At 62.3% G+C, this 25,541-nt stretch overlaps 3 protein-coding genes across 3 annotated transcripts; 1 reads left to right on the forward strand and 2 right to left on the reverse strand.

Annotated features, from left to right (window-relative positions):
* Window positions 1–1,167: 1,167 nt before the first annotated feature.
* TSPO (translocator protein) lies at window positions 1,168–8,593 on the reverse strand. Its single transcript, XM_058673587.1, has 4 exons — window positions 8,450–8,593; window positions 2,843–3,052; window positions 1,823–1,961; window positions 1,168–1,576 (listed from the first exon to the last, which is right to left on the reverse strand). Exons 2-4 carry the CDS (start codon window positions 3,022–3,024, stop codon window positions 1,388–1,390), a joined length of 510 nt encoding a protein of 169 aa, XP_058529570.1. The 5' UTR covers window positions 3,025–3,052; window positions 8,450–8,593; the 3' UTR covers window positions 1,168–1,387.
* Window positions 8,594–10,736: 2,143 nt separating this feature from the next.
* Window positions 10,737–17,455, forward strand: MCAT (malonyl-CoA-acyl carrier protein transacylase). Its single transcript, XM_004589724.2, has 4 exons — window positions 10,737–11,175; window positions 11,358–11,445; window positions 14,399–14,616; window positions 16,760–17,455. The coding sequence occupies exons 1-4, from the start codon at window positions 10,780–10,782 to the stop codon at window positions 17,201–17,203; spliced, it is 1,146 nt and encodes a 381-aa protein (XP_004589781.2). The 5' UTR covers window positions 10,737–10,779; the 3' UTR covers window positions 17,204–17,455.
* A 3,373-nt stretch (window positions 17,456–20,828) lies between these two features.
* Window positions 20,829–25,039, reverse strand: BIK (BCL2 interacting killer). The gene is made up of 5 exons (XM_058673727.1): window positions 24,958–25,039; window positions 23,425–23,581; window positions 21,993–22,091; window positions 21,534–21,645; window positions 20,829–21,271 (listed from the first exon to the last, which is right to left on the reverse strand). The coding sequence occupies exons 1-5, from the start codon at window positions 25,037–25,039 to the stop codon at window positions 21,203–21,205; spliced, it is 519 nt and encodes a 172-aa protein (XP_058529710.1). The 3' UTR covers window positions 20,829–21,202.
* Between the last annotated feature and the right edge of the window lie 502 nt (window positions 25,040–25,541).

Consider the following 25,541-nt stretch of genomic DNA (forward strand, 5'->3'; position numbering starts at 1 on the left):
GGAGGTGCTGGGAGCAGGCCCGGACAGCCACTGACCACTGGGCCACACAACCCTGACCTTGATTCCCACCTGGCTGCCCACCCACTCACTTCTGACAGATAGGGACTGTGCACCATTCCTGGTGTCCTCACAAGAGGGCAACCCTAAGGAATGCTGTCGTCCAGGAGCTCCTAGTGCCAGGGCCACTGCCATGGAGACAAGATTGCCGGCATGCAGCCCCAGGAGTACCCTGTGGGGCCCAAGAAGCCCGGACAGGAGGGGCTGGCAGGGGTGCCAGAGCAGGTCCTCAGAGGTGGCTGTGGCTTCGTCACCACCTTAGGCTGTGGCTCTTCCGAGGCCACTGTCCCCTTGCCCAGGCCCGGAGGCCCCAGGAGCCAAGTGGTGCCGGGGCCAGCAGGCGGGCAGGGGCCTGTGCCCTGTGGGCTGTACCCACAAGGCCTCTGGAGCAGGAACGGCCTGGCCTAGTGGCTCAGCACCATCAGGGTGAGGTCATCTGGCTGTCATCAGGGTGAGGGTGAGGGTGAATGTCCCAGGCACAGAGCATGAGAGAAATGAGGCCCTAGGAGGACACATGACTGTAGGCTGAGGAGCCGCACAGAGAGCTGGCCGGGTGGCCTGTGGCATGGAGTGCTGTCACCTCTCCCACAGACCAGCAGCAGCCACCTGTCTTCAGCCAGGCCCAAAACTACAGACCCCCACAGCCCTGGCCCTGGGGGGCTATGCTGTCCAGGGCTTGGGGGACATGGCAGTGAAAGGGGAGCAGCAGCTGGGGTCAGGCACCCCCTCCTGCCAGCTGAGTGGTCTGTGGAGCCACTGCACAATCAGAGACTAGCACCAGCTAGTCCAGACACCTAGGGGACAGTTCTGTCAGCTCTGTCCTGGGTTGGACCAGTGGTGGGCACTACAGGGTCCTGGGCAGAGTCAGTGCCAGCCAGCCAGAGAGAGCTTCCAAATGCACACATCTGAGACTTGGCCAGCAGGAGCCTGGGGCCCCAGCTGAGTCTCCCACCAGGAGGGCAGGAAGCCAGCACTGGAGCTGTCGCCTGCTGCTTCCCAGGGTGCAAGCTGGGATCAGGTGTCCCAGGGAGCATCCGAGCTGCTGCCCTGGGCACCCAGCCCTCGGTGCTCTCACCAACAGGAGTGGGGGTCCCCAGGACAAAACTCTGGTCTAGGTTAAAACATTTTATTTGACTTTAAAAATCCCACACTCCAGGAGCACAGTGTGGACAGTACAGAAAGCAAAGGCTGCCATCCACTTGTGAGGGCTCCCAGGCCACCGCTGCAGCCGCTGGTGACCCTTGGGGTGGGATCCATGCAGATCGGTAAGCCCCGTGGCAGTGAACCCGGCCTGTACCAGCTGCAGTAGCCAGCAGGCAGGTTATGATCCTCATTCTGCGAGGCGCCGGTCCCCACGCCGGCCAGGATTGTCACGCCATATGCAGTAGTTGAGTGCGGTGGCAAAAGCCAGCCAGGCCACGTAAGGGTACAGCAGCCGGGCAGCCGGTGGGCTCACACGATGCCAGGCCACAGCCGTGGCCGTTGCTGCCCCGCTGACCAGCAGGAGGTCCACCAGGGCCTGCAGGGGGGCAGGGGCGAAATGGGCCTGTACTTTCCAGCCACCAAGGCCCCATCTCCAGGTGACTTGGCCCTACCCTTCCAAGCCCCAACCTCCATCTCCCCAACTGTAATGAGGGTACAGGCATCCTTGTTGAAAGGAGCTTCCTACCACAAGGTGCCCACCCAACCCTGGCTGGAAGGTGAAGCCCACCCCCCAGTCCCATGAACTGCAGTGAGCAGGGGCACCAGCCAAGGCTGCACTCACCCAACCCATCTGTCGGGCCCCAAAGAAGATGGGGGGCCACGCCCAGTTCAGGGCCAGCTGCCCAGCATAGAGACCTAGAGGGACTACCGCCTCTTCTGTGAAGCCCCCCAGCTCTCTCCACACCAGGTAGGAGCCGTACCTGAAACAGAGGCTACCAGTCAGGGCACCAGGGGACTAGGGGAAGCCAGGAAGCTCACCTGCATGCCATGCCACTACTGCCACGTGGCCGAGGGACGTGGAGGGCACGACACACAGGACCCCAGCGCCAACTGTTAGAATTACCATGGGTGCCATGGTGGGACGAGTGGGATCAGCAGAGGCTGAGGGGCAGGTGCCAGACCCCAAAATCTGCGTGAAGCCCAGGGGGCCCTGAGGAGGTGGGTGGTGGCCCAGTCACATGGCCGTTGGCACCAGGGCATGGAGATGTGCCAGGGGGAGCCTGTGAGGAAGGAGGCTGGGCCCAGTGTCAGAGGAAGGGGTGTAGGACACACAGGAGCAGGAGCTGAATGGGAGGATGAGAACGACCTGACGGGCAGGGTCTGGCCTGCGGTGGCTCCAGGGTCACGTTCCCACAGGACCTCAGGCACCTGACCTGGCCTCTGTTATGGGGACACAAGGGCACAAGGGCACAGTTCCCATGGCAGCCACCAGGACACATCCTGCCCTGCCCAGCACTGTCTCTCCCTGCAATGCAGGGGCATTTTGGGGGTCTCACAGGAACCCTGAGGCCCAAGGGGCCCCAGCAGCATCTGCTGGTTCTGTGTCCCTGGGCAGTGCCTTTGTCACATGGGGTGTTGAGAGGATTAACCTAGATACCAGCTGGCCCAGAGCAGGTGAACAAAGACGCTCTTGTCCCAGCTGGGGGTGTCCTTTCCCTTGGAGTAGGACCCTGGGGGCATGACCTCTGACCTCTGCACAGGGGGCACTGCCCTCCCCTGATGCCAGTCACTGAATCCCCAAAGGGACCCGTTGCCCCACCCCATCCTTCTCCCCTACCACAGATCTCTGAGTACCACCTACCCCATGGCCGAGTAGAGTGTGCCCCAGATGGGGGCCAGTGTCCAGCGAGGTGGGTGCCAGGAGGGCTTCTGCAGGGAGGCATGCCAGCGCAGACCCTCGCCGCGGACGAAATGGGAGGCCATGAAGCCCCCCAAGCTGGGCACAAGCGTGAAGCCCACAGCAGGCACCCAGGGTGGCGCCATGGCTCTGCAGCAGCTGCTCTGGAAAGCTCTGGAAGAGGAGTGGACAGCCACAGGGGCGTGAGGACACTCACAGAGAGGACGAGGCTGAGCTCCCACCCCAGCTGTGGGCTCAGCAAGCCGCCTTTCTGTCCAAACCCTTGCTGCCATATCCCAGTGCCCCGATGGACCAGGAACAGGGTGGCAGGTGTCTCCTGGTGGCTCCAGCCAATCTGCCCCTTGACCTTGGGCCTCCTGGCAGTGAACTGTCCTGCCTGCTGCCTCGAAGAAGGGCAGCGGGAGCTCCATGATGGCAGTGTCACTCCGCATCATGCATAGCAGGTACGTCTTAGCAGCGCCCACGTCACTCATCCTGCGGACAGCTGGGCTCATTCTAGTCCCAATTCTCTGCCCACTCCGGGAACCTCAGGCAGATCATACCACTTCCCTGGGCCTCAGCCTGCCCCTTGCAGAATGGGAATGGCAGCACCAGTCACCTGGAGCCCAGCCCAGAGAGTCTGTCCACAGGCAGTTCACCAGCACCTCACAGGCCGACCCCTTCCCTGTGTACCAGAGAGGGGATGCCACCTGCCTGAGAAAGCCCAGCACTCTGGGCCGGGCCCCGCCCCAGCCACAAAGCTGCTCCGGGCACCTAGAGCCTTTGAGATGACCAGATTCCAAGGCTGGGCTTGGGAAAGACAAACCTGATACTGCTCGGCTGGGGCTGGAGCCAGGCCCCCCTGGTGGGGCACAGGGACCCCCACCACTGGCTCCCTCTGTTATGCTGGGCAGCCAAACCCCTGGCCCGTCAGTCCCACAGCTATGCCGTGCCAAGCTCACCCATGCCAAGAATCTACTAAACACCAGTGTGGTGCAAGGCTCCCCACGGCTGCAGGGTCACTGAGAGACAGGGGCACTGGGCCAGCTCTGCCCACACGTGCTGATGGATCCCCGGGCCTTAGTTCCAATATCAGCACAAAGCCACGTGTGCTCTGGTCTGCAGCGCCAGAGTGGGGGGTAAGCCGTGAGGGAGCCCTGACTTTGGAGCAAGGGCTTGGGAGGAGAGGGGGCAGGAAGGATGCCAGGGCACCAGTGGGATTGGCAGTCCCCGCAGGGGAGGCGGCAGGAGGAGTCCCTGGTGCTTCCTGGCCAAGGCCACTGGCCTGAGGGGAACACAGAGCCAACCTTGCTGCCTAGCCTCAGCGAGGCCAGAGACGGGTGAGACATCCCCCATGTGGAAGCTTGAGACAGGCACTCTGCCCAAGCACGGAATTTACTGCAGGAGACACGGTTTAGCAGAAACTAAAAGGATACAAGAGGCATTGTTAAATGTAACCAGTGCACCAAGACAGATGGTGACGGGACAAAGCTACCCTGCCCCTGCCGACAGCCACAGCCCAGCGGGCAACAAGGCTCAAACCCAGAGCCAGCCCTACCCACCAAGGAAGACCCAAAGCCCTATGCAGGCAGCACCTGCGCAGAGCCCAGCTCAGTGACCTCAGGCAAGCCACGCCACCCCCACCCCCGCTCACTCCTGCCTCACTTGTCTAATCGTGTGTAAAGGGCACCACCGCCGAATGCCAGCGCCTAGGCAAGGGGCAGCCCTTGGGCTGTGACCTGCTGGGCCAGAGAGGGAATCAGAGCGAGGGGTAGGGCTGGGGTTGCGCACTGAGCGCCAGGCCCCCGCACCTGTGCCCACTTCACCGCACACGCAGGCCCCAGCTCGTTCTTACAAGTGACCACAGCTCATGCTACTGTGTGACTCACAAAATCCTGGGGTTTTCTTGTCCGAAGTGCCAACCCCCAGGGCAAGCAGAGGCAAAGCCGTGAAGGGCCTCAGGAATACTGTCCACAGCCGCTGCCCAGGCCCAGCACCCTTCAATGTCAAGATTGCCAAAGGCATGGAAAGATGCCACAAGATGTCAGCAACTGGGCAAGGAGCGGGGAATGAGGGGGTGGAGATGGGGTGTAACTTGGGGAGCAGCAGTGTGCCCCAAGGAGAACCTCCCGCTGCTGGTAACTGCTCCCAGCGGAAGCTGCTGGGGAAACACAGGAAGTTCCTGTACTGCTTTTTAACTTCTCCAAGCAAAACACAGGTTCAAAATGTTTTAAAAAGTGTCCAGGGCTGTTGCTCAGGACACTGGGTTCTCCACAAGAGCACCTGGAGACAGTCCCCTGCCCTTCCAAGGGCCCAGGTCCCTGCACCCACGTTGGGCAGCGGGGACCTAGCTGGAGCCCCCCCACTCCCGCTTCAGCCTGGCTCAATCCTGGCTGCCGTGGCAAACTGGGGAGTGAAGCAATAGCTGAAGATCTCCATATATGTATAGTTCTGCCTTTTAAATAAATCTTTCTTCTTAAAAAAAAATTTATTTTATTTTTATTGGAAAGTCAGTTATACAGAGAAGAGGAGAGACAGAGAGGAAGATCTTCTGTCCATTGATTCACTCCCCAAGTGGCCATAACGGTCAGTGCTGAGCCAATCTGAAGCCAGGAGCCTGGAGCCTCTTCCGGGTCTCCCACACGGTGCAGAGGCCAAAGGCTTTGGACCATCCTCAACTGCTTTCCCAAGCCACAAGCAGGGAGCTGGATGGGAAGCGGGACCACCGGGATTAGGACCAGCACCCATATGGGATCCTGGTGTATTCAGGGCGAGGACTTTAGTCACTAGGCCACCGCGCCAAGCCCAAATCTTTAAGTGCACAATTCAGGAACAGTATTTAGGCACCACTTTTGACACCAGTGTCCCATAGGGGTGCCTGTCAGTGTCCCAGCTGCTCCACTCCCAATCCAGCACCCTGCTGATACACCTAACAAAGCAGTGGAAAGTACCTAAGTACATGGGTCCCTGCACCCACCTGGGGGGCCCGGATGAAACTCCTGGCTCCAGCGGGGCCCAGACTGGGCCATAACAGCCATATGGGAATGAGCCATCAGACAGAAGATCTCTCTCTCTCTCTCTCTCTCTCTGTCTCTCCTTCCTTTTGGCTTTCGAAATCTACTTTCAAAGAAAGAATTTCTGGGCCTGGCAACGTGGCCTAGAGGCTAAAGTCCTCGCCCTGAATGCGCCAGGATCCCATATGGGCACAGGTTCTAATCCCGGCAGCCCCACTTCCCATCCAGCTCTGTGGCCTGGGAAAGCATTCGAGTATGGCCCAGAGCATTGGGACCCTGCACCCGCTTGGGAGACCTGGAAAGAAGTTCCTGGCTCCTGGCTTCAGATTGGCTCAGCTCTGACCGTTGCAGCCACTTGGGGAAAGAATCATCGGAAGATTTCTCTCTCTGTGTCTCTACTTCTCTGTGTGTATCTGCCTTTCTGATAAAAATAAATAAATCTTAAAAAAAAAAAAATTCTTTTCTCAAAGTGCACAGTCCAGGGGCACTGGGTACTTCTACATCGAGGTAGATCACGATCCTCGCTGGTACCCACCAGCAGTCACCCCTGCGCCCCTCACCCTCCCCTGCCCCCAGCTCCTCCAGCTCCCACTGCTTCTTTTCATACTAATGGGGGGCTCAGTCAGCGATGCCACGTTGAGCATCATGGTTTGCATTTGCCTGCTGGACAGCCTGCGAACACAGGCACCAATGCTGTTGGCACGGGCAGGGCTGGAGCTCACCATCCAGGTCTCAGACTGCACACAGAGGCCGTGGGGGTGGAGACCCACCCAGGGTTGCAGGGGAGAGCTGGGTACTAAACCAGGCTTCACCTGGAACTGCTACCCCAAAGGCCAGAAAAAGGCAACTCCATCTCCAACCCCGGGGCACCTGGGTGGGGCGCTTCCTGGAGCCTCTTAGGATAGCACTGAATCACCCAATCTGAGCGGGTGGCACCCACAGAGCTGAATCACCCGGGGCAGGTCTCCGGCTCTGCTCTGGCATGGCACCCCAGGGAGGGCCCAGTCGCCTTCCTGCCTGGATTCCATGCCCTGCAGAGGGGGGCAGGAGTCCAAAGCTGAGCTCTGGCCAGACCTCCAGGTCCTGCCCAGCCCTGGACAGTCAGATGGTGAAACCTGCACTGCACACACAGGGGCAGGGGGCTGGGAGGCTAGAGGAAGGGGCAGGACAACAGAGCTCCAGGGGGACCTTCCTGCCCTGTTCCACCTAGGGCAGTAGCTACCACAGGCCCAAGCCCTGTGGGCCCCTGGACCCTGGGAGGGTCCTACTGGGTCAGCACTGAGAGCAGAGAGGGGAGGCATCAGGAAGTGGGGGCATGGGGGCAGGAAGAGGCTCTGGCCTCACTCTCCCTGGCAGCCTGCAGTCCTTAGGGAGGGAGCAGGGCCAAGCGCGGGCTGCAGCAACGGTCATTGCCACATCTGTCCTGCAGGGCAGCCACCCAGCAGGAGCCAGCAACTGCCCCAGGTCTCTCCCAGGGCCCTATTCGAGCCCCACGGGGAGGGGGGCTCAATATCTGTCCCCTCTTCAACACGTTCTTGAGCCACAGAATGCCAAGGGCCACCTACGCTCCAGGCCACATGGCCACTCCTCAGCTGTGTCACTTCCCCAGAGAGCTGCTGGGCTGAGGGCTGGGCCAAGCCCCAGGCTGCCCCCACCCACCCTGTCCAGAGCCAGAAGCTTCAGGACTCGGTGTTCCCCTCTTATTGCAGTGGCCTCGGGTGGCCAGTTGGAGCTCTGAGCCCTGCTCCTCCCCATGGGGGGCACCCAGATGTTCCCCTCCCGTGATCTTGACCTCTCTGTGAAGCACGCTGCCCTGGGGTCCCGGGGGAGGGGGGGTTTCCTGAGTAAGGGAAGGTGGAAATAACAGAGAAGGAGCCTATAACTGTGCCCCTTGCAGGCCCCAGCCCAGCCCCTCCAGGGCCTGCCTTGCCTTCACACCACTGTCCCGTCCCTGGGTGACCAGATTCGGGCAGACCTGGAGGGATAACAGCCAGCGGAGCCTGCAGGCCGGGACAGGGGACAGGTGGGGGTACTTGGTGACTCCCTCTTTAAACAAGAGCAGGTGGCCAAGCCCTGCCTGCTCAATCAAAACTCAGCAAAAGAAACGGACTCCAAGAGAAAGCCAAGAGCGGCCCCTCCCGGAGCCTGGGGCCACTGGCCACACTCCTGGGAGATCCAGAGCATGGATGTGTGCACACCACAGGGCGCGGCGCACACACACTCCACATCGCACAGCGCTCCGGGGTCACCCTCTGGAACACAAGGTTTCCTTCCGTGCGCGCGCGCCTCGCTCCCCCAGTTCCATGAACTCCCTTGGGCCTTCCGGAGCGGCCTTCCCGCCTCCCAGCTCCGCCGGTGCACACGGCCCCCGCTGCCCGATCCGTTTTCCCCCTCCGCTCCCCACGCACACGGCGTCCCGCGCGCACCGCCGAGGCTCCCAAGTCCCGGCAGCCAGAGCCCAGCCGCGCCCCAAGCGGCCTCGGTCCCCAACCCCGGGCCGGCGCCCACGGCGGTGGCGCTCGTGGGGAACCCCTGGCAGCTCGCTGTCCCGACTCACCAGCGGCCAAGAGTCGCTCGGGAGGGAAGGAGGGATAGTGCGCAGCGGGCGGTGGTGGCTGCAGTCCAGTCCCGCCCGCCCCTTGGGGTCCCGCCCCCATCGGGCCTCGCCCAGCTAGGTTCCGCCCTATTCCCCAACAGTCCTGCCTACACTTTTGAAAGTTCTACCCCATCCCTGACAGCTCCGCCCGGTCCCTGACAGTCGCGCCCAGCCGGGCTCCTCCCCAACGAACCAGGCCAGGAGCCTGGGGCAGATGCTCTGGCGGTAACCCATCGTCTGCCCCTGCTGCCCCGGCTCCACAGGGTCCTGCAGAGCCCGGGAGAACCGGGGCTACCCCAGCCTCCCCTGGGGGTGCAACCAGGGCAGCGGGTGGCCCTTGTCCCCAGCGACTCTTGCCCAAGTTCGTGTTCTGCTTCAGTGCGCCTGGGAGCGATCCTACCCCTTTTTCCCTCCTGATTTGAGAAGCAATTGAGACATTTGCTTCTCCCCTCTAAGGACCACGGCCCTAGGACAGTGCCCCTGTTGAACCGTTGCCCACCGCCCACTTCCTGCAGGGAGCTGCCAGGCTGCCTGCTGTGTGACAAGCTCGCCAACCCGGAAGGCCCATGGGAAGGAGGCGGTGTGGCTCTTCCCAGCTGCACTCCTGCAGAGCTGGGCACGGGGCTGTGGGGCGGTGGGCATCCTGGAGGCAGGGATTTGTGCCCCCCAGCACCTGCTGCTCGCTGGTAACGAAGGGAGCAGCTGGTAGTCAATGGCCCTCATGAAAGTCACAGAGCAGGCCACTCAGGTCACAGGACACAGACGGGCATCTCCACCTGCTGTGCCTAGCTGCCTCCTGGTGACTTACGTCTCTCTGTCCCCGTGGGAACTGGACACTGTCACAGCCCCTCCGCTTTATTACAGGATACAAGTCTCATTAAGAGACTGCGTCCATGCTAGGCTTGTTGTCTCCCCCAGGCCGCCCCAGTCCTCTCTATGCTAACACGCATGTGGCTGCCTTTCCTGATTAGCCTTGGGATTGTTCCAGGCAGAAACACATCAAAAGTCTAGGTATGCACTTCACAATGTGGTTAATTTACGTATTTGAAAGGCAGAGAAAGACCTTCATCTGCCAGTTCACTTTCCAAGTGCACACACAGCCAGGACTGACACACTGAAGCCGGGAGCTCCAACCCAGCTCTTGTACATGGGTGGCAGGGAACCATGCACTCAGGCCAGCTTCCACTACTTCCCCAGGCACGTTAGCCGGGAGCTGGGCCAGAAGCTGGGCAGCTGGGACTCGAACCAGCCCTCCGATATGGGGTGCTGGGCATCAGAAGCCACAGCTTAGGGTGCTGGGCCATGCCAGCCCCTCGATGCTGTGCCCTGTCACCAGGACTGGTGCCTACACAGCCTGGGGCCTTTCCTCACTACCTCCCTGGGCATGCGCTGCTGCAGGGGAGGGTCTCTCTCCAGGGGACATGGCCGCCACAGTGTCACTGTCCTCCAACCCCCAAAACTCAGGTGGGGTCCTGGAGAAGTGATTGGGCCACAGGGGGTGCCATGAGAGTGGGTCTCCTAACAGCTGGCTTGGCTCTGTCCCTCCCAGATGCCCATCTCACCACGGGGCACTCTGCATGGCTCAGACAGTGCAGATGTCCTGCCGGCAGGTACAGCCCCCCCACCCCCGGAGCCCTCCAGTCCTCAGAGAAAATGCGTGCAGCAAACTGTTTCTTTAGGAAGTACCCAGGGGGCAGGCGCTGCGTCTCGACGGGCTAACCCTGTGCCTGCAGCGCTGACGTCACATGTGGGTGCCAGTTGGGGTCCTAGCTGCTCCACTTTCCCATCCAGAGACCCAGAGGAGACTCTTGGCTCCCAGCTTCAGCCTGGCCCAGCCCTGACATCCTGAGAAGGACATTCCTGCACATTAGGTTTTCTTCTGAGGACAAACCCAGCAGTTTTGCTGTGGACTGAGTGCTGTGCCCTTCCTTGTCCCCCAACTCCAATGTTGAAGCCTCAAACCCAAGAGGGATGGTATCGGGGGCAGGGGCCTTGGAGGTGATCCCAGGCTGAAATCCTTGCTTTGGGGGGAGTGGGGACGGATGTCAAGAACGCGGGGAGGGGGCACGTTCTAGGCTTGGCTGTGGAGACTCGGCCCAGCGGCCCCCTCCCTCAGCCTGACCCCACACCCCCACCCTGGTCCCAGCATTAGCTTGCCGGAACCAACGACTCCGGAACCTTTCTTCCAGCTCCCCGGGTTGCCCCCGGGCGGGAAACGAGTCCAGGACCGCGCCGCCGCAGTCGGGCCCCTGTCGCCAGGGAGACGAGCGTGTCCGCCCGCAGCCTGCAGCATGAGTGTCCGGGCGGCGCGGTTCGCCTGGGCCCGGGGCTGGGCAGCCGCTGGCCGGCCTGGCGCTCCGGTGCCCCCGCCGGCCCCCGTGGACGTGGCGGCGCTGCTGCGAGAGGCGACGGTGGAGGAGCCGCGGGCGCGCCGGGCGCCGGGCCAGTGCTCGGTGCTGCTGTTCCCCGGCCAGGGCAGCCAGGTGGTGGGCATGGGCCGCGGGCTGCTGGGCTACCCGCGCGTCCGCGAGCTCTACGACGCCGCGCGCCGCGTGCTGGGCTACGACCTGCTGGCGCTGAGCCTGCACGGGCCGCAGGAGGACCTGGACCGCACCGTGCACTGCCAGCCCGCCGTCTTCGTGGCCTCGCTGGCCGCCGTGGAGAAGCTGCAGCAGCAGCAGCCCGCGGTGAGGCGGGAGGAGGTCGGCGAGGCCACGGGCCTTCGCGGCGTGGCCGGCACAGCTGCCTGCGAATGCCCTGGGATGGGGTGAGGGGTGGGGCAGCCCCGGGCGGCGCCCTCCAGAAGCAGGGCCCTCCGTGGGGACCGCCCCGGCCAACTCAGCCTCACCTTCTGCACCTGTTGCCGCAGGTGATTGAGAAGTGCGTGGCTGCTGCGGGCTTCAGCGTGGGAGAGTTTGCAGCCCTGGTGTTTGCCGGAGCCATGGAGTTTACTGAAGGTACCCAGGAAGGGGTTGGAGTGTGTGTGTGTGTGTGTGTGTCTTGCTGGGATCCCCCGGGACAAGGAGCACCGCGCCCGGTGAACGGGAGTGATGGCAAGGGAACTAGGATGGCTGGGCCCTGGAGGATGCTGGGGGGGGGGGGCAGTTTCCTGTCCCTCTGTGAGCCCGTGCAGTTCGCTTGCAGGACTGGCTCACACACAGTCCTTGCATAGGGAACTACAGGCAAGAGACTTGAATAGGCATTCCTCCCTTTATTGTCATTTGAATTTAAAGATAGGCCATGGGACAGGGAGAGGCAGCGTCCAGTGGCTCACACTCCAGATGCCTGCAGCATCCAGGACTGGACCAGGCTGAGGCCAGCAGCCAGGGAAACTCCATCCAGGGGCCTTCTGGGCGGCAGGGACCCAAGTACTTAGCCGAGCACCTGCTGCCTGTGAGAGTGTGCACTAGCAGGACTCAAAGCCAGCTGCTGCTGTGTGGGCAGTGCCCCAGCCTCCCCCCGCCATGCCAGTTGCCTGCATCCCTCCTCCCCCCAGTAAACATGTCACCGAGGAGAAGATACAAATGGCCAGCAAGCAGCTAGGCAGAGCAGGTCAGTGCCCAGAGAGCAGACCTTGGTGAGTGCCAGGAGGGCTTGTGGTAAGAACAGTGAGGGCTGGTGAGGATGTGCAGGTGCGCTACAGGCGGGAGGGCAGCGTAAGAGCCGCTGCCCAGGGGGGTGGCTGGTCCGAGGTTCCCGCAGGACGGGCGCGGGGCCAGTCAGTCTACTCTTCAGCGTGTACCTAAGAAGCTACAGAACACGACCAAGCAGAAAACCCATGGCCAGGTGTTTCCGGCGCTGCGTTCACGGTAACCGACAGCAAAGCAGCACGAACGTTCATCTGGCACGTGCACACAGTGCAGTGTGGCACAGCACGTGAGGTGCCCTTGGTCGGCGTGCCTGGGCATGAGTCCCAGCTGTGCCAGCTTCCTGGAAGGCAGCAGGGGGCCGCTCGGTCCTTGCGTGGAGAGCTGCTGACTGCAGCCTGGCTCTGCCCTGGCTGTCAGGACACCGAGGGAGAAGCAGGAGATGAGATCTGACAAACACATAAAAATGAGTGTGAGCCTCCAGGCCACTCCTGCGGGTTGAAGCCAGGGAAGGGAGTGTCTTGCAGGACTGTCTTGCTAGGAAAGGTCTGGAAGGCAGATGGGGCATGGACAGAGCAGCAGTTCCAGGGTGTAAAAGGGATGGGGCCGGTCAGCTGGTGAAGACAGAGGTTTGCTAGGTGATAAATGTTCTGGGCACTGTGTAGTAGTTTGACTGCCTGATCCTCCAAGCACGCGGCTGCTCCACTTCCCATCCAGCTCCATTTGTGGCCTGGGAAAGCAGTCGAGGACGGCCCAAAGCCTTGGGACCCTGCACCCGTGTGGGAGACCTGGAAGAAGCTCCTTACTTCTGGCTTCATATCAGCTTAGCTCTGGCCCTTGCGAACATTTGGGGAATGAATCAGTGGATGGAAGATCTTTCCCTCCTTCTCTCCATAAATCTGCCTTTCCAGTGAAAACAAATGAATCCTTAAAAAAGAAAAAAGACAAAGCATGCTGAAGCCAGCGAGGCAGCGGCTGCTCACGTTGGTGGCTGCGCCGAGCGCTGCTCACCTGTCCCCCTGCAAATGGGGGCAATCGCAGAGTCTCAGTTTTTAAACTAAATTGTGATTTTCATCTGAGTTATTAAGAAAAAATCTCACTGCATTAGGGCAGTAACAAGAAGGGAGTTCCATGTTTGCATATCCCAATGAAACTTTTAATACAAACTGATTTGTTCAGTTGAAATGCAGAGTTAGGAAGAGAGAAATCTTGCATTTTCTGGTTCACCCCCCAAATGGCCGTGACAGCCACAGCTGGGCCAGGCGAAAGCCAGGAGCCTGGAACATCACTGGGCTTCCCATGTGGGTGGCAGGTGCCCACGAATTTGGGACATCCTCCACTGTTTTTCCAGCCCATTAGCGAGGAGCTGATCAGAAGTGGAGCATCTGGAACTCGAATGGCGCTCACATGGGATGCCAGCATGGAGTACATCAGCTCAACCCACTGTGTGACACGGCCACCCCTCCATGTGTGGTTCATGTATAGGTGACTTGCAGAGTTGGGGTTCAGCCTTTGCCCTTGACGTTTGCGCAGTGTCTGCGAGGGAGGGTTTCCATGTGCTCCCGTCGCAGGTGCTGGATGAGCTGGCTGCCCAGCAGTCTTGGGTACCAGGCTAAAGTGCAGTATGGGTACTCCAGTGCGTGCTGAGTAAGTGAACCTTGTCCCTCTTGTCGCAGCACGCTCTGGGTTGGTGCCTGGTCCCGCCTTGGTCTGGGGTTTTCCTGCTGGTCCATGCAGCCCTCTCTGGTGACTTTGCCCTCGAGCCATGCTGGATCAGGGGCCCACATAGTCCACCCCCCTTGGCAGCGTCAGGTTGGCCAGCTCCGAGCATGGAGGACTCTGACGGTTCCTGTGTTTCCTTTCCAGCCTGCCAGCTCTGAAATAACAAACTGTCTGCACCACTCAGGCAGATGGGTCATTGTAAACCTCGCTTTTCTAAATGGAAACTGAGCCAGAGGCACTGGTGGCTTGGCGTCTGTTCCTCTCGGCCCTCACCAGGGGGCTCAGCGATTGGCTGTGGCCTGTGGCGGAGGCAGGGGGGCTCTGCAGCAGCAGCCCAGCCTCTCCCCTCGCGTATCTGGGGCCACCCACTCCCATACTGCACCATGAGAGCTGCTGCCCATGCCTGCCCGGCCTTGGGCCGCACGCTGCAGTATTGGTTGACATGTCCCACAGAGCGCCTGCCTTGGACGTGGCAGTGTCCCTGGCGGCAGTGGAGCCAAGTGTCCATGTCTGTGGTGCGGAGGGGCAGCGTGTGTCATGCTTGAGACCTGCCCTTCCACCTGGGTGCATGTCCTCACTTCCCGGCATTCCTCTTGCACAGGTCTATATGCGGTGAAGGTCCGGGCTGAGGCCATGCAGGAGGCATCAGACGCCGTGCCCAGTGGGATGCTGTCGGTCCTCGGGCAGCACCAGTCCAAGTTCACCCTGGCCTGTGCGGACGCCCGGGAGCACTGCCAGTCCCTGGGCATCAAGGACCCCGTGTGTGAGGTGGCCAGCTACCTCTTCCCCGACTGCAGGGTGATTGCGGGGCACCTGGAGGTGGGTATGTCTGGGACCTGTCCCCAGACACCGTGGGGCCGGCGTTGCACCTCGCCTCCTGGGGCCCCCACAATGCAGGGGTTGCCATGCTGAGCAGGGGTTCGAGTGCTGCAGAGGGAGGCGAGAGGCCAGAAGCTCTCCACCTCTACCATGCATATCAGGGGGTCCTGAGCACACTGCCTGGCCCGTGTCCACCAGGGCATCCTGAGCATACCACCCGGCCCGTGTCCACCAGGGCATCCTGAGCACACTGCCTGGCCCGTGTCCACCAGGGCATCCTGGGCACACCACCTGGCCTGTGTCCACCAGGGCATCCTGAGCACACCACCCGGCCTGTGTCTGCTGAGCCAGGGGACCCTGGACACACCACCCGGCCTGTGTCTACTGAGCCAGGGGGCCCTGGGCACACCACCCGGCCCTTGTCTGCTGAGCCAGGGGGCCCTGGGCACACTACCCGGCCCGTGTCCACTGAGCCAGGCGGCCCTGGGCACACCACCCGGCCCGTGTCCGCTGTGCCAGGGGGCCCTGGGCACACTACCCGGCCCGTGTCCACTGAGCCAGGGGGCCCTGGGCACACTACCCGGCCTGTGTCCGCTGAGCCAGGGGGCCCTGGTCACTTCGCCCAGGCCATGTCAACTGAGCCAGGAGGCCCTGGGCACACCACCCGGCCTGTGTCTGCTGAGCCAGGGGGCCCTGGGCACACTACCCGGCCCATGTCCGCTGAGCCAGGGGGCCCTGGGCACACCACCCAGCCTGTGTCTGCTGAGCCTGGCACCTTGTTGCCTGCCTGCGACTGTCCACCTGACGACTTCCCAGAGAACAGAGCTGTTTGCTGTTTCTGCTGCTCTAAGGTGTGTGTATTTGAAAGGCAGAGTGACAGACCCTCCATCCAGTGTCTCACTTCCTAGCTGCCTACAACAGCCAGGGCTGGTTAAGGCTGGAGCCAGGAGCCAGGAGCTCCATGTGGGTCTCCCACATGAGTGTCAGGCCCAGGCATTTGGGCCGTCTTCTGGAACCTAACCAGGTGTTTGTGCAGGCAGCTGGATCAGAAGCCGAGCACCTCTAACCGATGCTCCAGTTGGAAGTGGCAACTGACCCTACAGCGCTACAGCGCCCACCCCCGCAGAGCTGCCTTCTGTGGGATGGCTCTGCCCCGCGTTTTTTGAGGGCATGTATTCTCCTGTCCATTCACTGCTTCTGCTAACGTTGATCAGGCAGCTCCCTGCTGACCTGCATGGGGTCCCAGTTCCCAAGCCAGCTGGGAAGACCAGCCTTGAATGCTGACCGCGGGCCAAGGAACAAGGCAGGGCTGGGCTGAGTGTTCTGGGCCTTGGCAGGTGAGCGGGAGAGGCGGAGACATGATGGAAAGGACAGCTGGAAGCCAAGGGCCTGCTGAGTGAGCAAGTGTAGACTGGAATTCTTGTGAGAGCAGGGCCAGCCCTGGGCAGTGTGGCAGGGCCAGCCCAGGCGTGTGGCATGGCAGGGCCAGCCCTGGGCAGTGTGGCAGGGCCAGGCCCATGCTGCTCAGCTTGCAGGCGGTCAGGGGTACAGCCTACAGAGCCGTCCATTCCCTTGGGCCCTGGTGGGGCTGGGCCTGGGCTGTGTCCTGGGTCCACGTGACCCCTTTTGAGATGCTTGTTGATAAAATAGGCTGTCCCCATGACCGGGGCTGTGTCTGAGAGAGGTGCCCTGCCAAGCAAGGCCTTGGGCCTGTGGGTGCTGAGCTGGCTCGGCCCTGCCTCCTGCTGACTTATGGTCGTAGAGCAGCAGCAGGAGCTCAGTGGGGAGTGGCAGGATTGTGGCAGGACCGTGCTGCCGCTGTCCTGGTCCCTTCATTTGGTCCCTGCGTGACCTTGCTGGCACCTGTGTGAAGCCAGGGCTGTCATGCTTACCTCAGAGGGAGAGGTGTGAAGGCACCGACAGCGTGGGACAGCTGAGCAGAGTGACCCTGGGGCTCGCTCTGGCCAGGGTGTCACATTAGTGTTGGGATCCCCAAAGAAGGGGCCCCCAGGCCAGTGAGGACATTCTAGCTTGGTGCAGCCATGGGAAGGTGGCTGTTGTGTCCCCCAGCTGGGCGCTGGCCCACATGCCACTCCCCACATTGGCATGGCTCACACGTTCATCCCCGCCCTCCCTCCCACAGGCGCTGCGGTTTCTACAGAGGAACTCCTCCAGGTACCACTTCCGCCGCACCAAGATGCTGCCTGTGAGCGGTGCCTTCCACACGCGCCTCATGGCGCCGGCGCTGGAGCCGCTGGAGCAGGTCCTCAAGGCCATCGACCTCAAGACGCCATTGGTATCTGTGCACGCCAACGTGAGCGGGCACCGGTACACAAACCCCGAGCACACCCGGAAGCTGCTGCTGCAGCAGCTGGTCTCCCCAGTGAAGTGGGAGCAGACGATGCACAGCGTCTACGAGCGGAGGAAGGGCGTCGAGTTCCCCAGAACCTTCGAGGTGGGCCCTGGGAAGCAGCTGGGAGCCATCCTGAGGAGCTGCAACCTGCAGGCCTGGCGCTCCTACAGCCACGTGGATGTGCTACAGGCCAGCGAGGACCCGGGCCCCGAGCCCGTGGAGACCCCGCAGTGACCGCCAGCGGCTCCAGGGGCTGACCCGGCTGCCCGCCCTCCTCACCTGCCCCTCCGACGGCAGTGACATCAGAATGTGCTCAGCGCCTTGCAGCACAGATACGAGCACGACACAGCCAGTCCCTCTCCCCGGGGGAAACAATAGCCGTGTTGCTTGTGGGGGAGCCTGGTAAGCCCAGGCAGACCCCGACTCCTGGAGGCCCACCAGTACAGCCTCAAGCCCGGCCAGTGCCTGCGGCCAGGGTCTCGCTCCTGGCCCTGAATCCCAGAGGCGTTTGGCCTCTCAGTATGTCTCAGTGGCTGGAAAACATGAGGCCTGCACTCATGTATGGAGCCTGGAGTTGGGAGTTCCAGGGAGCCGCTGGCTTTGGGCCTGGTATTCGGGGTCCTCGAGCAGGTGGATCCTGGACTGAGGGGAGAAATGCCAGCGGGCCCGTGGTCACGTGGTGTTCACACAGTCGGCTGTATAGGCCCTCGGCAAGCTTCTGCCCCTCACTCTCCTGGGGAGCCAGGCAGACAGGCTACAGCTCCCGGCAGGCCATGAGCTAGGTGCAGCAGAGGCCAGGCGGCGGGGCATGGGGCGCACAGAGAGGAAGACCTCCGAATCGGTCTTCCCGTGTGGCTGCAATTGTCACCCTGGCCTGGGGCAGTGTTCCCTGGAGAGCTGCCCTTGAACCTCACTGCCAAGGAGCTTTATCATTTTCTAAACAAGATTTGTTTATGAAAGCAGAATTAAAGAGAAAGATCTTTCATCCGCTGACTCACTCTCTCAGTGACTGCAGGGGCCAGGGTTGGGCCAGGCTGCTCTCCCAGGTGCATTAGCAGGGAGCTGGATTGGAAGCAGAGCAGCTGGGACTCGAACCTGCAGCCATATGGGGTCCCAGGCAGTGGCTTGTCCCTGTGCATCATCATTTTAAGTCTTGGCAGCATGAGAGACACAAGGACCTCAGGCCCTGGCCAACCTGGGCAGGTGCAGGGCAGCTTCGTCCATGACAGCGCAACTGGGCAGTCAGGGCCCTGGCTTACCAACCTCTGGCCCTCTCGTGGTCCACACCACAAAAATGGGGAGGAAATGGGAAGAGGCCTCTCAGGCTGCCCGCGGGAAGCACCTGGTCTGCTGCAGTCCGTCCCCAAGAGGTGGGCAGCAGGGTCACACTCCCACTGTGCAGTGTGTCCCCCAGAGGTGGGCAGGCAGGGTCACACTCCCACTGTGCAGTGTGTCCCCCAGAGGTGGGCAGCAGGGTCACACTCCCACTGTGCAGTGTGTCCCCCAGAGGTGGGCAGGCAGGGTCACACTCCCACTGTGCAGTGTGTCCCCCAGAGGTGGGCAGGCAGGGTCACACTCCCACTGCAGTGTGTCGCTCAGAGGTGGGCAGCAGGGTCACACTCCCACTGTGCAGTGTGTCCCCCAGAGGTGGGCAGCAGGGTCACACTCCCACTGTGCAGTGTGTCCCCCAGAGGTGGGCAGGCAGGGTCACACTCCCACTGTGCAGTGTGTCCCCCAGAGGTGGGCAGCAGGGTCACACTCCCACTGTGCAGTGTGTCCCCCAGAGGTGGGCAGCAGGGTCACACTCCCACTGTGCAGTGTGTTCCCCAGAGGTGGGCAGGCAGGGTCACACTCCCACTGTGCAGTGTGTCCCCCAGAGGTGGGCAGGCAGGGTCACACTCCCACTGTGCAGTGTGTCCCCAAGAGGTGGGCAGCAGGGTCACACTCCCACTGTGCAGTGTGTCCCCCAGAGGTGGGCAGCAGGGTCACACTCCCACTGTGCAGTGTGTCCCCCAGAGGTGGGCAGGCAGGGTCACACTCCCACTGTGCAGTGTGTCCCCCAGAGGTGGGCAGCAGGGTCACACTCCCACTGTGCAGTGTGTCCCCCAGAGGTGGGCAGCAGGGTCACACTCCCACTGTGCAGTGTGTCCCCCAGAGGTGGGCAGCAGGGTCACACTCCCACTGTGCAGTGTGTCCCCCAGAGGTGGGCAGCAGGGTCACACTCCCACTGTGCAGTGTGTCCCCCAGAGGTGGGCAGGCAGGGTCACACTCCCACTGTGCAGTGTGTCCCCCAGAGGTGGGCAGCAGGGTCACACTCCCACTGTGCAGTGTGTCCCCCAGAGGTGGGCAGCAGGGTCACACTCCCACTGTGCAGTGTGTCCCCCAGAGGTGGGCAGCAGGGTCACACTCCCACTGTGCAGTGTGTCCCCCAGAGGTGGGCAGGCAGGGTCACACTCCCACTGTGCAGTGTGTCCCCAAGAGGTGGGCAGCAGGGTCACACTCCCACTGTGCAGTGTGTCCCCCAGAGGTGGGCAGCAGGGTCACACTCCCACTGTGCAGTGTGTCCCCCAGAGGTGGGCAGGCAGGGTCACACTCCCACTGTGCAGTGTGTCCCCCAGAGGTGGGCAGGCAGGGTCACACTCCCACTGTGCAGTGTGTCCCCCAGAGGTGGGCAGGCAGGGTCACACTCCCACTGTGCAGTGTGTCCCCCAGAGGTGGGCAGGCAGGGTCACACTCCCACTGTGCAGTGTGTCCCCCAGAGGTGGGCAGCAGGGTCACACTCCCACTGTGCAGTGTGTCCCCAAGAGGTGGGCAGCAGGGTCACACTCCCACTGTGCAGTGTGTCCCCCAGAGGTGGGCAGCAGGGTCACACTCCCACTGTGCAGTGTGTCCCCCAGAGGTGGGCAGCAGGGTCACACTCCCACTGTGCAGTGTGTCGCTCAGAGGTGGGCAGGCAGGGTCACACTCCCACTGTGCAGTGTGTCTCCCAGAGGTGGGTCGCAGGGTCACTCTCCCACTGTGGTAGCCCTGCCCGGGTCTGCAGACTCAAAGCATCAGCACAGAGGGGTCTTCCCAGCAGCCCAGTGTCCCAGGGCAGGGCCACGTGGGCCTGAGGCTTGGGCCTCCGGGTGGGGTCTCAGCGGAGAGAGCTGAGGACGCCCTGGGTCCCAGCGCGCAGAAACACTCCTGCCACACCTGTGGAGAACCCGGCTGTCCATGCCTGCCTGGGCCCCGGGCACCTTCCTGCCAAGACTGTGCTGCCTGGCAGAAATGGGTAGGGGCTGTGTGCAGAGAGCTTTGAAGCAGAAAGGATGGCATGGCCTTGCTCGGCCTAGGCTGGGACAAACCCAGTGCTGTGGGAGCAAGGGGCATTCTGGGCAGGTGGGCACGAGGCAGGGCCCCGGGTGGCCACTAGGTGACCGTATCCTCTCCCATGCTTGGGAGGGACAGCACAGGCTGGGGAGCAGTGGCTAGAGCTGCCAGCCAGCTTCATCTGTGACCGGTGGCTCTCGGCTCTCGGCCACATCCCACTTCAGTCCAGAGGTGACGGGTGAAGTCCGGTGTAGGAGACAGGAGTAGGCCCACAGCCCTGTGTAGGCCCACACTGGGGGAGGCTCGGCCTGGACACCCTAGGCCCTTGCACACAAAGCTCCTGCTGTGCTGTCAGCCCACAGGAAGTAATCCCCAACCATAGGTTCCAGCCAGGGCAGAAAGGGCCAAAGTTGCAAACGGCCATGCCAAATCCCAAGATGGCACCTGCAGGCCTCTTGTGCCAAGTAGGAGCAGGCACCGGGCTGTCCCCCCACTGGGCCCTGCCCACACTGATGCCACTAGCCCCAAGACAGCACCAAAGACCTGCTGGAAACCAATGTTTTATTAAGCCCTCCCAGCCCCGTAGAGATCTAGTCCAGTAGATTCTCTGTCCCAAAAGGCACAGACGGGGGTGTGGCCAGCACTCCCCCCTGCCGCAGACCGCTCCCGAGCAGGCCAGGGGTGCCAAGACAGTGGGTGGTTAGCCAGTAACGCACCCAAAGTATAAGGAGTTCATTTTCTCTTAAAAAACCGAAAAAAAAACTGGAGAAGGAAAGCTCGGCAGTGACCCAGCACTGTCTGGAGTTTAAATACAAAATCGTGTCATCAGGCAACAGTTAAAAAGACAACAAGGCAGCCAAGGGCCCCGCGTGGCCCCCCACTTGGCGTAGGACAGGGGCCAGCCCTGCCCCTCCGGGAGGCTCACTGCAAGAGCAGCAGCAGCCCCCCACCCAGCAACAGCAGCAGCAGGGGCATCGGCTCCAGGGACGCCTGTGGACGAGAGGGGCGGGGGGTCCTGCATCAGCCACACAGTGGACGTTGGGGGTTCAGGGGCAGTGGGGGAAAGGTGAGCGAGGCTATGGGAAGTGGTCCCAAGGGCATGGCAGAGAGGGGAAGACGGCCAGCTGGGGGTCAGCTGTCCTGGCAGGAGCTGGGCCTCCCACAGGCTCCGCTCCACCCAGCCAGGCAAGGGGTGGGCACTGTGGTGAACCAGGGAGGTTCGTGAGCAGCTCCCAGGAACCCCAGCTCTTACCCAGGGACTGGGAGCCCCACGGCGACTCCGGAACCTCAGGAGGCTGGCGAGACGGAGTGCCAGGCTTGCGGCCACACCCCTGACGCCCCTCCGGCTGTAGGTGAGGGCCAGGCTGTAAGACACGAGGGAGCGGGCTGACTGCAGGAGACACAGCTTGGGCATCCCCACCACAGCCAGGTCCTCTCCCAGCCCCCAGGGTTCCAATGCCTTCCCACCTGTTGGTCATCACTACGGCATATGCCCCGCACCCTCTCCACAAAGGGGTTCCTTCCTTACACAGCGTTTCCGTTAGTGACAGAACTGCCTGGGCTAGAGGAAGGTGAGGGGAAGAGTCTGGGGGCTCCCTCCAGAGGCATGGCGGGAAGGGCAAAGGTTCAGGTCCAGCCCTGACTGGATTCTGGCCTCCCCTTGCCACCCAGGTCCTCCTTAACCACCCTGGCTGGGCCATGGGCTCCTCACCTGTGCATGGCCATCCCGGGCAGCTGGGCCAGCCGGGGGCCCCGCACACGCACATCCATCTCATCCCCGATGCGGGCCAGCCTCAGGGCCACTCGGTTACTGTGGAGAAGGCAGGGATGGGCAGGCCTTGCACACACAGACCCATTCCCAGCCACTGGCTCATGGGGCAGGGGGACTGGGTAGGCCTTGCACACACAGACCCGTTCCCAGCCAGGGGCTTGTGGGGCGGGGGGACTGGGTAGGCCTTGCACACACAGACCCGTTCCCAGCCAGGGGCTTGTGGGGCGGGGGGACTGGGTAGGCCTTGCACACACAGACCCGTTCCCAGCCAGGGGCTCGTGGGGCAGGGGGACCTGCTAGAATGACCCAGGCCAGATGTAGAAGGACCAGCAGGTATGTGGAGCTGGCAGTGGGCACCTCCGGCCCACCTCTGGCATTCCCACTCTAGGGTGCCCTCAAGACCCCCTCCACAGGCAGACCCTGAAGGTCAGGCCCTGGGAAGCGGGTCTCTGCCAGTGTCTGGGGTGTCCCGGGAGGAACCCAGCTGATGGGAATGGTAGATGAGGGGACTCATCTGGCTCCCCTCTAGTGGGGGGCCTCTGAGACCTGTCCCCTGGTCACCAAGACACCACCGTGCCGTCACTCCTCCCAGAATGGAGCAGCTGAAACGCCCCAGCTGGGGCATCCTGTGTAAACCAAACCCTCAAGTGTCGTGGGTGTGTGGTACAAGTCTCCCCTTCCACACACCCCAAGTTCCATCCTGGTGACAGCTGCTCTGGGGGGTCCCTGGGCACTTGGCCTCTGGGGACCGTGGGCTCAGATGCACCTCCACCTCAGTCTTGGGGTGATGGGAATCACTGGCTGATGTCAGGGGTGGGGTGTGGTACCCATGTGCCACAGGCAGTCATTGTCCCAGGGCTGGGGTCCCTGATGCCGGGGCCGGAAGTGGGGAGGCAGTCAAGGATCTTGGGCCTTTGGTGCTGACACCCACCCAGTCTGGGACCTCAAAGACAGGAGCCCGAGGCCCCTGCAGAGGAAACCTACGGAGCTGTGGAGCTGGGGCAGGAACGGGGGCACGGAGGCTGGCACTTGCAGGGCCGGCAACAGCCAAGCCCCACCGGCCAGTGGGGAGGCCTGGGCTGGGTGCTGCAGGCTAGGTGCTGGGCTCAGGTCTAGCCTCAGAGGTCCCCAGGTCCAGGGAGGCCCCTTCTGCCTCAGTGGTTTCTTGAGCCCATGCCTGGCATTTCTGACTCTGTATCTAGATTCATCTCCCCAGGAGGCCAGCAGGGGAGGGGAATCCCCCTTCCAGTGCCCTGGGCCATGTTGGTGGCCAGCGCCACGATGGTGGGGGGGGTGTGGCCAAGCTGCTGGCCTCGGGACGGGAGGCAGCTACCCCACCCCAACCACCAACCAGCAGAATCCTGGCGCCCACCTGTGCTCCAGGCACTCCATGAGGTCCAGGTCCACCGTGGCGTCCCCGTCCTCCGTGGGGCGGGTCAGGCCGGGAATTTCTGTCGAGGACAGTTCTGGCACCTGTTCTTCCTGGAGGTCCCTGGAGCCAGGTCTGACTTCAGACATCTCTGCGTGGGCTGGGGGGAAACAAAGGTGACTGAGCCTGGGACCCCACAACCCGGTGGCTGGAAGGCCCCGGAAGCTGAGCCTGAACCATCCCCTGCCCCGCTGCACCCCTAGACCTGGACTGTGACTCAGGCCTGCTCCCTCAAAGGCCATCCCCACAGAGGGGCCACTCCATGCTGGCCATCTGCAGGCGGCCAGGCCACAGACCCTGCGTGGAGCCGCACTCCCCAGGGATGGCCAAAAGATGGCCACCCCATGCTGGCTCCGTGCCCCTGGGCAAGCCGCTCAACCTATCTGTGCTTGGCAGACAGCTCTGGAGTGAGGGACGGGGCAGGTTCATAAGGGCCCCAGCGCAAGACGGGATAGGGCCTGCAGCTCCTGGGCAGCCGACAGGGGCCATCAGCTTCATGGCCAAGCCCGGAGCACCTCCTGGCCAGAAACCCTGCTACTTCTTTCAAACAAGGATCGCCAATAAGTAAGCGAGGAAGAGCACAGCACACTCCCCGGGACCCACTGCTAGACCCCAGGCTCTCATCTAAGCATGTGCAGCCCTGGCACAACAGGACCCAGCTCACGGCCTCTTCCCTCCCACTGCCCCCCGACACACTGCTCCACTGTTCCTGGAGTCTTGTGAGCAAGAACTGCCTGCCCCCACTTCCCCAGGGATGGTCCTCTAAGCCAATCATGACCCCTCATGTCCTTCCTGTCCCCAGCATCCTTTGCAGCTGGGTGTGGCTCCCCTCAGAAGTCTGGGCAGTGTTGTAGTTCAGTGGGTTAAGCTGCCGCTATAAACGCCAGTCTCCCCCCTTTGGAGCAGTAGTGCTAGTCCCAGTCCCAGCTGCTCTGCCCTCCATCCAGCCACCTGCTCCGGCACCTGGACCCGGTGACCCTGCGCTAGCCCCACCTCTTAGAGGGCCCACCACTTCTCCCATCACCACACTGGGACCAAGCACCCAACCTGAGTATGCTCTGCCCACACCGCAGCCTGGCGTGCTGGAATCCCAGAGCCTTCCCAAGCACAGCAGCTGCGGATCCTCCCCATTAGCAAGCGTTGCCTTCACTGCGAGGGCTGTGTGGGAGCCCGTGGCCAGAACTGCCACACTCCCCTCTCCCTTCCACCCGCCCCCACCGTGCGGGCCAAGCACAGTGTGCCGACACTACCACAACGGAATCTGTTTCCGGCTCGGGGCCACAGAAGCCAAGCTGCCAAGACCCCCAGACACCCTACCTGCAGCTTACACACTGTTGGAGTGATTGTGTGCGTGAAGCAAAGCTGGGACCATCTGACGCTCGGGGTCATCCTGGCACTCCGGGTTTCAGAATTCGGAGCTTTTGGGAATCAAGCTGCCCTGCCTGTGCTTATCCCCGTTACTGCCTCACAGTATACCTCTGTGCCACAGCCACCTGCACGTGGCAGCCTCCACGGCCTGCTCCTCAAAGTCTGCCTGCAAGGGGTCACTGTTCACCATGGAGCCAAGGAGGGGAGCCAGGCCTGGCATGCCCTGCCCCGGGGGGCCCTGAGGCGGGCACAGAATGCTGTACTCCCATCTGCTGCACGCGCTCCTGGCTTACAGCATCCGAGAGGGGAGCGGCCCAGGCCAGGTGGAGGTTGCCAGGGACAACCCCTGGGTGTCACGCAGGTTACCATTGACCAGACGTGGGCCTGATGTCAGCCAGGCCTGGGCTGGGGACATGGGGAAGGGCACTCGCGTGAGCCTTTGCAAGAGAAACCTCAGAAGGACAGCTGCATGGTTTCCCCTAGCCTGGAAGACAACGAAAAAGAAATGCCCAGAACTCTTTTTCCCAAAAGATGGCTGGCTGGCTGCTCGGGTTCCCGAGAGGCACCCAGACGCTGGCGCTCTGCTTAGTGGAGAGCAGGAGAGGCTGGGGGCGTCAGACGGTAAACAGCCGGCCTGGCCACAAAGAACCCACACCTGCCAGGCACCACCTTCCCCCGCAGGCACCAGAGCA

This window comes from Ochotona princeps, chromosome 15 (assembly GCF_030435755.1).
Source record: "Ochotona princeps isolate mOchPri1 chromosome 15, mOchPri1.hap1, whole genome shotgun sequence".
NCBI lineage: Eukaryota > Metazoa > Chordata > Mammalia > Lagomorpha > Ochotonidae > Ochotona > Ochotona princeps.

Bases quoted from the DNA above. Each gene is read 5' to 3' on its own strand.
- TSPO (XM_058673587.1), bottom strand. From the start codon at position 3,024: ATGGCGCCACCCTGGGTGCCTGCTGTGGGCTTCACGCTTGTGCCCAGC. The intron at 1,962-2,842 runs GTAGGTGGTACT...CCTCTGTTTCAG, and splicing joins ACACTCTACTCGGCCATGGG to GTACGGCTCCTACCTGGTGT. The intron at 1,577-1,822 runs GTGAGTGCAGCC...GCCCCCCTGCAG, and splicing joins GGGCCCGACAGATGGGTTGG to GCCCTGGTGGACCTCCTGCT.
- MCAT (XM_004589724.2), top strand. From the start codon at position 10,780: ATGAGTGTCCGGGCGGCGCGGTTCGCCTGGGCCCGGGGCTGGGCAGCC. The intron at 11,176-11,357 runs GTGAGGCGGGAG...CTGTTGCCGCAG, and splicing joins TGCAGCAGCAGCAGCCCGCG to GTGATTGAGAAGTGCGTGGC. The intron at 14,617-16,759 runs GTGGGTATGTCT...TCCCTCCCACAG, and splicing joins TGATTGCGGGGCACCTGGAG to GCGCTGCGGTTTCTACAGAG.
- BIK (XM_058673727.1), bottom strand. From the start codon at position 25,039: ATGGTGAACAGTGACCCCTTGCAGGCAGACTTTGAGGAGCAGGCCGTG. The intron at 23,582-24,957 runs GTATACTGTGAG...GTTTCCCCCCAG, and splicing joins CAGGTGGCTGTGGCACAGAG to CCCACGCAGAGATGTCTGAA. The intron at 22,092-23,424 runs GTGGGCGCCAGG...CCTTCTCCACAG, and splicing joins ATGGAGTGCCTGGAGCACAG to TAACCGAGTGGCCCTGAGGC.